Source organism: Uranotaenia lowii, chromosome 2, assembly GCF_029784155.1.
Source record: "Uranotaenia lowii strain MFRU-FL chromosome 2, ASM2978415v1, whole genome shotgun sequence".
NCBI lineage: Eukaryota > Metazoa > Arthropoda > Insecta > Diptera > Culicidae > Uranotaenia > Uranotaenia lowii.
The window spans coordinates 306,876,157-306,887,849 of record NC_073692.1 but is presented as its reverse complement, the minus strand read 5'-3'; the positions used below and the strand labels follow the sequence as shown (position 1 = coordinate 306,887,849).

Below are 11,693 nucleotides of genomic sequence, written 5' to 3'. Positions count from 1 at the left end.
GGTCGTCCCCCTTACGTAATTTCTAAAATTTTGAAGTCAATTTTTGATAAAACAATTTGTTTTCGAAATTACACCACATTTCGACGTATTATACATTTGAGGTCATGTTGGCAACAAAATGAACGTTTTGATTTTTTTGAATTCCTTTGGTCCCAACTTTGATGATTTTTTAGGGTAAAAAACGAAACTTTGAGCGCTTAGAAGCATCCCTAAAACAAGTCCGATTGAGCTGAAATTTTGCACGAACAATTTTTTGGGCTTATCTTCAAAATGTATATGGTAGGTATTTTTTAAGGATGAACCATCCAACAGGATGAAGTCCTAGAAAAAAGTAGGTATTTTTGCGAAATTTGACATAACTTATTTGGCTGCCAGCCTACCCAGTGTATTGAAGACAAATTGGATCCAAAAAAACAAATTCGCACTCTAAAGTTATTTATTACATGAGAAGTTCGGATGTGATCAATTCCACTTTCAGAATTTGAGCTTATAATTCGGTTACAAAATCTTAACTTGCACATTTTGGTAGCGATGATTTACTAATGAAATGAAAATTCATTCTTGTCCAGAAACGAACTCAGGATGAAAACTAAGACAAAACCAGGCTTCGTTATAAAAAATCGAAATACAAAACTAAAACCGCATTGAAATATTTGCTCAAGTGTTCATTACCAATATTTCAAATTAATACAATTTCAGGACTCGGGATTAAAATTTAAAATTATGAACCACAAATCGGAAACAACATTCAGAGTCAGAACTGAGAATTATATTACATAGGCAAAATCAAAAATCAGAAACAAGAATTGTAACTTAGAGTCACATTCAGAGTCAAAACTTATTCAGAATCTGAGTTCAAATTCGAAATTCAGAACCAGTCATTTCAATTTAATTGAAACTTTGAAAATTACAGAAATAACTAAAACAAATGTTAAAATTCGAAAAAAATGGATGCTCGAATATATTCCAGAGAAACTTCGGCTGGCCTGACTAACTACGCTTCGAATGCCGTTCTGATGTTGTTTTATTTTTTAATGTTCCCCCTAAATTTTCATAAGTTACTTCATTTAAATAAATATGAGAATTTCTCCCTTTCACTTTTCGTAAAAATGTCTAAAAAGTTAGTTTATGATTCAAAAATCTTAATATTAAAAAACTTTTTGCTATTCTTTACTGTGACCAGAAAGTGCTTTAAAGTTTTCGACAGTATTAACATCGAAACTTAGATTTAAAAAAGTGTGTAAAGAATAATGCTTTATTTTATTTCAAGACTACACAACATTTTTTGAACCACGAAACAATATAGAGATCTACAAAATTGAGTAAATGGTGTATATTCAAAATCTAATCTTGTAAGATCGGATCCGAGGCCATGCCCTGATACAGCAAAAATTAGAACAAAAATATTCACACATGGTTGGTAAAGTGATGCCTAATTAAGCTAAAACTGAAACCCTAACAACATCTCGTTTTTCCTTACTCGTTACAATTTTGTACTGAAAAATCAACGTAGTTTTTGTTTCTCCAACTGAGCCTGCTTTTGAGCAATTTACAAATTTTTTGAAGGAAATTTTTCACTGAACAATTTTGTCGAAGACCATGCATAACTTCGTATCTCATTAGGCAAAAAAGTTCTAAAGTTCTAGGTTTTGAGCAAATTAAAAATGACCTCAAATTGGTTCAGTCTACCGCTACAGTGAGCGAAACAAGAATAGTACCACTAATTTTGTTGTTATAATTTGAATGACTGAAAATCTTCAAAGTTTTTTTTCAACAATTTGTTTTTAATTGTTCAACGGATAAATACAGTATAGGTAGGTACTCGGTAGGTTTTGGATGAAGCAATTGATACTATTTTTATTTCGTATCACTTTTTTTATATTTTTGATCCTCAAAATTATGAAAAAAGTACGAAATAAGAATAGTACCACTTATGTTTTTCTACAAAAATCAAGATTATTTTTAAAATTTACTGTATAAAAGTAAATATTAATGCTTCTACGAGCTATTGGAATAGATAACTGCATTTTTAGGCGTTTTCTAGTATTGCAAAGGTTTTAAAGGAGTTTTTAGGGGATTCTCCTTCTAGCACTAAGCCATTTGACATTTGAGCTATGATACCTACTTCCATGCGCGGATCTACGGGGGGGATGATGGGGGTGATCACCTCCCCCAAGCGGAAAAAATAAATCATCAGTAAAATGGTCACATATTTTTTAACTCAATTTAGATGAAATACAACCTTTTCATGTGTCAAAATATCTTAACATTGACATTACCATTTTTACGCGTGCATAAGAATTCAATAGTTGCTTAAAAATATGCTTGAATTGAGTACCTTTAAATAGTATGCGTGTGTATAACTTCGTGTTAGTTTCGAGGGTGCGAAAAAGATGAAGCTTGCACCTCACTCTTCAAGGAATTTCTTTAAGCATGACAGCAGATTGGTTTTCTTTATTAACCGATATCCAGAGTTGTTGTAAGCGCCAGTACCAGAAACTTCGATTGATAGTGACTAATTTTGAATGATTTCTTGAAAAGGCCTGAAAGAAGCCAACATTTATTTTCAAGTTGATCATAAAGTGATTCTTATTTATGCATGTTTACCAAACTTGATGGTTTTCTAAAAAAAATTTTTATTGGGACCACAGATGAAAACTATCAATATTTGTTCTATGTACGGCTAGAAATTTTCGTGACATAATTCTGACATTTTCAGTAACACTTTTAACTATGGGAAAATAATCATAAAAGCGATCATGTCCATGAACGAACATCAACGTTTTGTTAACTAAAATTTTGGAGGATATTTTTCCTTTTCTTATCCATAGGAATACGTAGGCAAGTGTGCGTAAGAACTGTCAAAAAAACTCTATAGTTGATATTATTTCCAAATGTAGCAACCGAAGGTCTGATCGATCAAACTTTGCGGACATCCGAATCTGGGATAAGTACACCTACCTCTGCAACTGAACCATAAATGCATCGAAAAGTTTTCAAGATCTACTAGCTAATCTGACCTCCAGAATGATCAGACGTTCGCATCTGCTGCAGATCCATCAGTCTATGAAATAGATATAGGTGCTGTTTTAAAGGCTCATCCTAAACCTTACTCAACTATTGATGATATCACAAAGCTTAAAATTTTAACTAGACACCGGATACCTCCACCACAATTTTCAATTCCATACTCCGAGCATTTGAGAAGTCGAAGTGCTGAAAAAGAAAAACGATACGCAAGTGCAAAGCATTCGGGAACATTTAAAAGCTGGCTAGTTTTTTTTTCAAAACTGAGCAAGGTTATTCTTGTAAAGTCTGTCCGCTCTTTGTAGTCAATCTTACTGGTGGAGTTAATAAAACTGTTCAATTGTTAAATCTTGTTACTAAGCCACTGACTTGTTTTTCAAAACTCACAGCAAAAAAACGCTGCAAGAGCAAGTTCACTGGTGTTGGGGGAAAGTGGTAGAAATTTTGACACTTGAAGCACATTTTGAAAATTTTACCATGCAAAAATGTTTTCAGCCGTATGTGATAGAAATATTGCTATTTTTGCATCACAGCATGCGAAAATACAACACGTGTTGTAAAAAAACTTGAAGGCCACAGATCTTGAAAATGTTTTTGCATGGCAGAATTTTCAAAATGTGCTAAAAGAGGCGAACCAGCCAAAGGCTGAACGTCTCTCTGATAAAGATAGAAAAGTGCTACAAGTGTCAAAATTTCTACCACTTTCTCCCAACACCAGTGAACTTGCTCTAAGTATTCGACGAATCTATTCAGCAAACCTCTTTAAAAAAATAAATATAACGATTAGCAATCCATATTTTATTTGTATAGATAAGTGCTTATTTGTGTTTAAAATATTTATTTGTTTTAGATTGTTTTTTGATTCAGGTCTTTTAATTGATATTTGAACGGAACTTCAAGTGGAAAATATGTAAAATTATTGAATAAATACATTGACGGGTTTCGATAAGTAATGAAGCAGCGTACGGTTTAAAATTGGATCTCAAAAGAGAAAATATTTTAATTAAATATAATTGAAACTTGTATAAATTGTTTCAACCCGAATATTGTAATAGTTTCAAAATTAATAAGACATAGTTTTAATCATAAAACCAGCGATGCTCATTTGAATAAGTTGAAATCAAACTAAGAGATTTATTTTTGACTGAAAATAAATAAAGTACGATTTGCAAAATTAAATTGCTAATGGATTTCTAATCTGATAAAAATAAGCATTCCATATCCCCAATTAGATCAATAAATCAACTCAACTTCATACCAGTGAAAAAATATTTGTCTGCGTTTAGCCAAAGACTAAGCCAGCCAGATGTACAGAATTCTTTGAACAAACTTTTTTTTTCAAATTGTCTTTAACATTATTTACATGGTGCTGAATTCTCTTCACCTTTATCATCAACATTTTTCCTGTCACAGTTTTTATGTTTCCCAGTAACTCAAAAAAAATTTGGCCATATTTTTTGAAAATTTTCCAAATCACCCCCCCCTAAGAGCAATCTCTAGATCCGCGCCTGGGTACTTCACTTTATCAAACTACTTAATTTCTTCATTACATGGCGTGAAACGATGAAACAAAGGTTCTGGATTAATTTTGAATAAGAAAAAAAACAGATTGGAATTCAATAGCTCTGATTTTATTCAGAAAACCATACTTTTTCCAGTTCCAAGTCGTAGATGGCAGCTCTATCGTTCAGTTAAAACCAAATGAAGTCTCAATATTGATTTTTCGGGATTATTAAGGTCGATCTTCATCATTTCGAGGTAGTTTTTCAACACAATTTTGTTGGAGATCACCCTAAAGAATGCTTTTCTGGATTTGCAAGAAATCACCAGCACAAGAATATACCACTGTCGATGTTTCTGCTCATCTCAACTAACGATTTAATTGCTAATAATACTTATAATCTTATAAACTCCATCGGAAAGTAAAACATTATTCTGATTATTTGATTTAGTGATCTAAGAATATCCAAGGCGTTCACGTTCTACCAAGTACTTATTTTTTGACCAAAATCATCCAACACACTTTAATTAATCCTGGATATTAGAAAATGGGTCTCAATTCCATCTAATACCAAGATAGTGCTGTCATCTACGTTTTAATGTATGTATGTATGTATGTAGATAATCCACCATGGGTGCATGGATTCACCGCAGTTTCGCCAACGTATGCGCTAAATTGCATTCTTTAGATTTTTAGTTCGGCCAATCTTCAATGCAATATACCACATACCCGACACCATGGCTTCGTTTGAACTGTCATGTAATGAATGTATTTCGTGTATGTGTTTGTCTTATTTGTAGAACAAGCAAACAGTTTCGCAACCGTATAAAGTTCATAACATTTTCAGTGTTATACATCTTTGACAGGTATTCCGCATGCGTGTAGATACCTGCCCAGCTGGCAACTGATTGGACGTTCTTATATAATATAGCAAATAAATGAAATATTTATACAACAGAATAACCTTACCTTTATACCCATCTTACCTCAAAACACTCTAAGCTTACCTTTAGCTGTAACCGACCTTATTCAGTATCATAACCATATTTATTTCCATCTGATCTAAAATAAAAAAATTTATACTATTAAAAAATTGCGAAGCAAATTATTTGAATAAAATATCGAAAATGATAAGTTCAGTTTAAGTACAAAAAACTAAGAACAGTAAACATGACCACAAACCATAACCACAAACAATAATTCAGGGAAGTTTAGGGAAATGTTTACATTATGTTGGCGATGTACATGCTTTAGGAAATAATCAATTAAATTACAAGGAATTCAGAAATTAATGTATGTATGTTGTTAATCCACCACGGGTGCACGGATTCACCGCAGTTTGGCCAAAGTATAGATTCACATTCAAAATTAAGATAAATCGGCATATCTTCAATGCTGTGAACACAATACCCGGCGCCAAGGCTTCGTGTGAACTGTTATGTAATAATGTTTCACGTGTCTATGTTTGTGTATATTGGAGGAATGAGTCAATCAAGTACACAAGCAGTTGAAAATGTATAACATTATTAAATATTATATATTTACTACAGGTATTCCGGCATCCGTGTATATACCTGGCCAGCTGTCTACTGATTGATCATTCTAATATTTTCAGTTATATGGTTAGATACATCTTACCTATCGGCCGACCTTACCATTTACCATCGGCATTTTCAATGCCGATCCTCTACCTTTATGATAACAGACACTTGCGGCAAAGCACGGGCAACTCACTTCAGCAGCAAATACCTACTTATGCTGCTCGGGATAGTGCTGTCATCTACGTTTTAAACCTAAAAAAAGTGTTTACTGATTAAAAAAATATTTTTGGATCAGAAGCCTGTTTTTTGGATTCAAATCCATCATTTCACGTCATGTTAATGAAGAAATACAGCAGTTTAATAAAGTATAATAGCACAAATATCAAATTTCTTAGTGCTGGGGGGAAATATCTTCAAACCCCTTCAAAACCTAGGAAAAAATGCAGTTAGCTACATATTTAAATAGCTCGGAAAAGCATTATTGTTTACATTTACACAGTAAATTTTAAGAAAAATTCTCGATTTTTGTAGAACTACATAAGTGGTACTATTCGTACCCTTTTTAAATATTTTTGGTCCTCAACGCCAATTGCTTCATCCAAAAAAGGTAAACTTATGCTTGATTTATCCGTCAAACAATTTAAAACAAATTGTAGAAAGAAATTTTGACTTCAATCATTCATATGTCAACAACATAGTGGTATTATTCTTGTTTCGCTCACTGTATGAGGCATCAAATAATTGTCTATACATAATAGCAAAATTTGACATCAATATGCTTTAAAAAAATCGGAAAGCGACAATAAAACGAGGCATAGCCAAGGCTTCAATTCAATACATTCAAAATTTGACATGTGTTCAAATATTTAAATCTCAACTAACATAAAAACTTTACTGTTCAATTCCAGCTTCCCATCTCCGTTTGGCTGGCCGGATTTTTCAATCCCCAGTCACTGCTGACGGCCATCATGCAGTCGACGGCCCGCAAGAATGAACTTCCGCTTGACAAAATGTGTCTCCACTGTGACGTTACCAAAAAGCAGAAGGACGACTTCACGTATGCAAATGAAATGATAAATTTAACTTTTTAACTTTTTTAAATATTTTTCATTCTCCAGTATTTTGCATGTTTAAATGATTCAACTTATTGCATTTTTTCATGTTTGGTTGTATGATAATTAAAATTATTTCTTTCAAACGAATCAAAATCTAGGGCTGGTCCAAGAGAGGGAGCTTACGTTCACGGAATCTTTATGGAAGGAGCCCGCTGGGATACTCAGCAAGGTGTTATCATGGAATCCAAGCTTAAAGAACTTTACCCTCTGATGCCGGTTATCAACATTAGAGTAAATAAGAAATTTTACGAATAAAAAAGGAAATTTAACCTAACGGTTACACTGATTATTTTCACAGGCACTTACCCAAGATAAACAAGATTTAAGGAACATGTACGAGTGCCCGGTTTACAAAACGAGAACCCGAGGACCAACCTACATATGGACTTTCAACTTGAAGACCAAAGACAAACCAGCCAAATGGACTTTAGCTGGTGTTGCGCTTTTGATGCAAGTCTAAGTTTTACACCTTTAAAAAAAATTATTTTACTATCTAAAAGATGTTTTTCATAGAAAAAAAATAGATTGCTTGTTGAGTTATGAGTGAGAAAATTATATGAAAATTAACAAAAAAAAAAAGGATTTAATCAAGTGTTTTAAGTTTATATGATCGAATATTTAGTAAAACTATCATTATTGTAAAATAGTTTGGTACTCCCAAGAAAAGTACAAATATTTATCGTAGTCGTTGAGTAGCTTCAAGCAAGCCAAGTTTAATTGCCCATCTAAACAATCATCTCAGAAATAAAAAGATTGCACGCATTCAGCACTGCAGCAACACACCGAAATAAGATCGTTTTATTCTGATAGAATTTGAAAAGATGAATCTTTAATTTTTTACCTTTAAATCGGCAACAATCTTAAATCTGAAATTGTAAATCTTTATCAAAAATTGATAATAAATTTTGCATTGCCTGTATATCGGGCAAACGCTCCAGAGTCATTCTTGAGTAGTGTCTCGAATTGACTGCTTTCCTTTGAAAGCTATCGCTATAAATTGAACAAACTTATTTGTATAGCCCTTTTGAATCGGCATTTTTGTTGTTGTTATTGACGGAGTAGCCGTTCAAAGACGTCGCACAATCTGCTGTTTTGTTGATCCTTCCACAAGAAAAGGTTTATAGCAAAAGTACTCAACTCCATCGTTGCCGCAAACACACACCCGCAACATAAAATGTAGCTTGAATAACAATAAAGCTTTCATTTCCCCCACCAACTGCACCCACATTCAGTTTGGATACAAGTATCGACGTATCATAATCCCATTCATATGCAAAATATACCTACAATATTGGCAGGATGCGGTCGCTCATGTGCTCTGAATTTATCGAAAGTAGGGTTTTTTTCTGCAAACTAAAGGTTCCCGGCAGCCAGAAATCTCCAGCAGCTTTGTTGTTGTGTCCTGTGCCGGTATTTTTCAAGGCAAAGACATTATAATGCAAGTAGGTACGTATTCGGAACACGACCTAGCTTGAACTGTATCATCTTCAGAATCCAGACAGACGACCATCACTTGCTTGGTAATATTCGGTATTGATTGACCTTAAACTTTCAAAATGTATCCTTAAATAAAGCTTGCTTAAAATAGAATTGGAACAAAAACAATTGCCAGTATTTCAGTTATTTATTATTGAATTCAAGATCTTTTTTATGCAAATGTAGCGGCTTCTTCCTACTTTTAAGAAAAAATGCGGATAAAATCGTCACGGTTTCGAAAGAATTCTCGAAATTTTCTTGTAACACGGCTCTTTAGGCAGCGCACACCTTCTTTGTCCATCGATTAAGCTATCTTATTCCACCAGGTCTTCATCTGATGGATTTCTTTGACAACCTCTGCCTTTGCCTTGAGTCACCTCTGCATGACTGCTCAGAATTTCTCAATAAGGCGGAACTGGGGCAGTTGGGTGGGTAAAGGTTTTTCGGAACAAACTGAAACCCATTCTCTACATACCATTCTTGAACGACTTTGCTGTAATGACAGCATGCCAAATCTGGCCAAAACATTACGGGATGGTCGTGGGATCGAATGAACGGCGAAATTCTTTTTTGGAGACACTCTATTTGGTATAGTTTCGATGTCATTATCTTATTTGTAACGAAACATTTCGTTTTTGCCACAGCTGGAAAATCATAAATTTTCGAGCTAATTTGTCGGAAAAAAAATCTAAATTTGGCTGGAACATTCCCCGAGCCGTTGCCAGGTAAAATTTTTGACCTGGGATTTGCCCAAAGTCAGCCTTAACATAGGTTTCATCGTCCATCAGAAGACACTCATCGAACTTGGTCAGCACCAAGTCGTAGGCAGCATTGAATTTTCTGGATAAATCACGGTCCAAACCAATTGGAATTCCTCTTAATCGTCTTTAAAATCTTACCACGCATTTTTCATTTGACAGTTCCACTACGACGATTGGCTTGAGGCTTCCGAATCGTCGTCAATGTTTCGATTTACGGATTGTCAAAAATCTACACGTGAAGCTGACAAAATTGCCGACACGTGGGCGCCCTTGGAGTAGTGGCATGAGGCCAAATCCAGCCAGAAGATTATTGGTACGTTGTGGGCCTTCAGGAGAGCAAGCAGCCGCTTCTGGAGGCGCTCTTTCATGTACATCGTTCATCGTGTCCGGGGTCACGAAAGGTGCACTCCGCTTCCCGCACGTGCAGATGGCTTGCCAAACCAGGAATTTATTCGCAAATTTGGACATCTTCTGAGTGCGGACATGCTCCGGAACGCTGAACTTATCCTCGGCCGTGAAAAACAGATTGCCGGGGATCTGTTTGAAGTCGGCCTTCACATATGTTTCGTCGTCCATGATGCAGCGTTGAAGTTTCGTCAGCATGTTGAAGTACAACTTTCTGGCATGGGTTTTGGCGGACTTGTTTTGCTTCTCGTCGCGATTAGGGGCCTTCTATACATTGAACGTTCGAAGCCCAGCCTTAGTTTTGACCTTCTGGACAAAGCTTCGACTTAGGTGCAGCTGCTTAGCCACATCCCGAACGGAAACGTTCGAAATTCAGTTGAAGGCCCCAACTACGCAGCTGTGATTTTTGGTGTTGTACGGAATACTTTTTCCTTCACTTCTGAGCTTCCGATTGGTGGTCAATCGTTTCTCGAACCGCTTAATCACCGTGTTACTCGCGATTCCCAACGTTTTAGTGATGGAAAGATGCAAGAGATCCTTGTTCTCGTGATGAATGCGCAAGATTTTATCACGCACGAGCTGTTCTTTCGACTCGATTTCCGCGAGTTTTGATCACAAGACTTTAAAACTTGCAGGATGTAAACAACGCACTATGAACTAAATCCCCCAAATTTTCATTAAATTCTACCCAACGATTAAAAAGTTAGAGCAATTCCATAGTGTGGAAATTTCATCGTCGACACCCTTTGAAGATAAGTAGGGTGATTTGCCAATCGTTGAACAGCTAAGCACAATATTTTGGTTTTTATGCTGTATTTCAGTCATTTCAACCGAATTCACTCGATTGTTTTGTCGATTGCACTCATACAGGATTGGTCAACAACATCCAAAAGTTCAAATGTTCAAAAAAAGTGAAGTAAAAATTTAAAAAATCATTTAAAATAGCTTGTCTGTGCCCAATAGTTGCACATGCAAATTTTATTTTGTACTTAATGCTGTCCGATTTTTTCCAATTGTTGCACATTTCGAAAATCTTCATAAGGCTCAGCTACCATGTGTTCAAAGAGGCTGATATTTGTTACGGAAGTTTATTATGTGAACTTTTAGTTCAAATGAAATCAAATTTGGAGACGGCCCCTCTTTAGGGGGGTCTTCCATATAAAGCGTCCAAAGCTCAATAAGAAAATTCGGACCCAAAATCAAACAAAAAAAACACTAAGCCGCTGGTTTGAGTATCTGGAATCGCATTTATCACACGTGAAATTTCCTCAGAAACTCAAATATGACTCTGAATTCAACCGGAGCCATCTGAGTAAAGTGTTATTTTCCCAGTATAGAGCTTTTTTCTTTATATGTTCTACCAACATAAAATTTTGTGTTATTGAAATTTCATGAAAGGTATCTAAATCTTTTTTTGAAGTGCCTATTTATAGGTGAATGGATAAAAGGACACGGTCGGTTTTGCCCCCTTTTGCCCCTATGAAGAAAATGTGATTTTATAAGATAATTGCTTTAGGACTCATTTGAAAGTCTATCGATTTTTACTTAATGCATACGAATTTAAGTGCATAGAATATAAACATTCTGAGTGGGAAACAGTTGATTAAAGCACAGAAATTACTAAAACTAATAGTTAAACGCCAATATCCAGTATTTAACAAAAAAACATGTCATATTAAAAGACAATCCGAGTTCTTTTTTCAGTTGCATGTAATCAAAGAACGTGTTCAATTTTGTATGGAAATTTGTGTGGAAGAAGAAATTTTTGCTTATGAAACCTTCCACGAAATTCAAATAAGGTAGAAATGAAGTTTGTCTTTGATTTGATATTGATTTTAACAAAACTTATGCTTCTTTTTTTGCCAGC

At 34.8% G+C, this 11,693-nt stretch overlaps 1 protein-coding gene across 2 annotated transcripts in view; it reads left to right on the top strand.

Moving 5' to 3' along the window:
* LOC129742191 (dynein beta chain, ciliary) overlaps positions 1-7,965 on the top strand; it is a 65,293-nt gene extending 57,328 nt beyond the window's left edge. For both annotated transcript variants that reach the window (XM_055734054.1, XM_055734053.1), the window contains 3 exons: positions 6,978-7,126; positions 7,283-7,415; positions 7,483-7,965. In XM_055734054.1, coding sequence (XP_055590029.1) covers positions 6,978-7,126; positions 7,283-7,415; positions 7,483-7,644 — 444 coding nt within the window. In that variant the 3' untranslated portion in view covers positions 7,645-7,965. The remainder of the gene's footprint in view (positions 1-6,977; positions 7,127-7,282; positions 7,416-7,482) is intronic.
* The last annotated feature ends 3,728 nt before the right edge of the window (positions 7,966-11,693 follow it).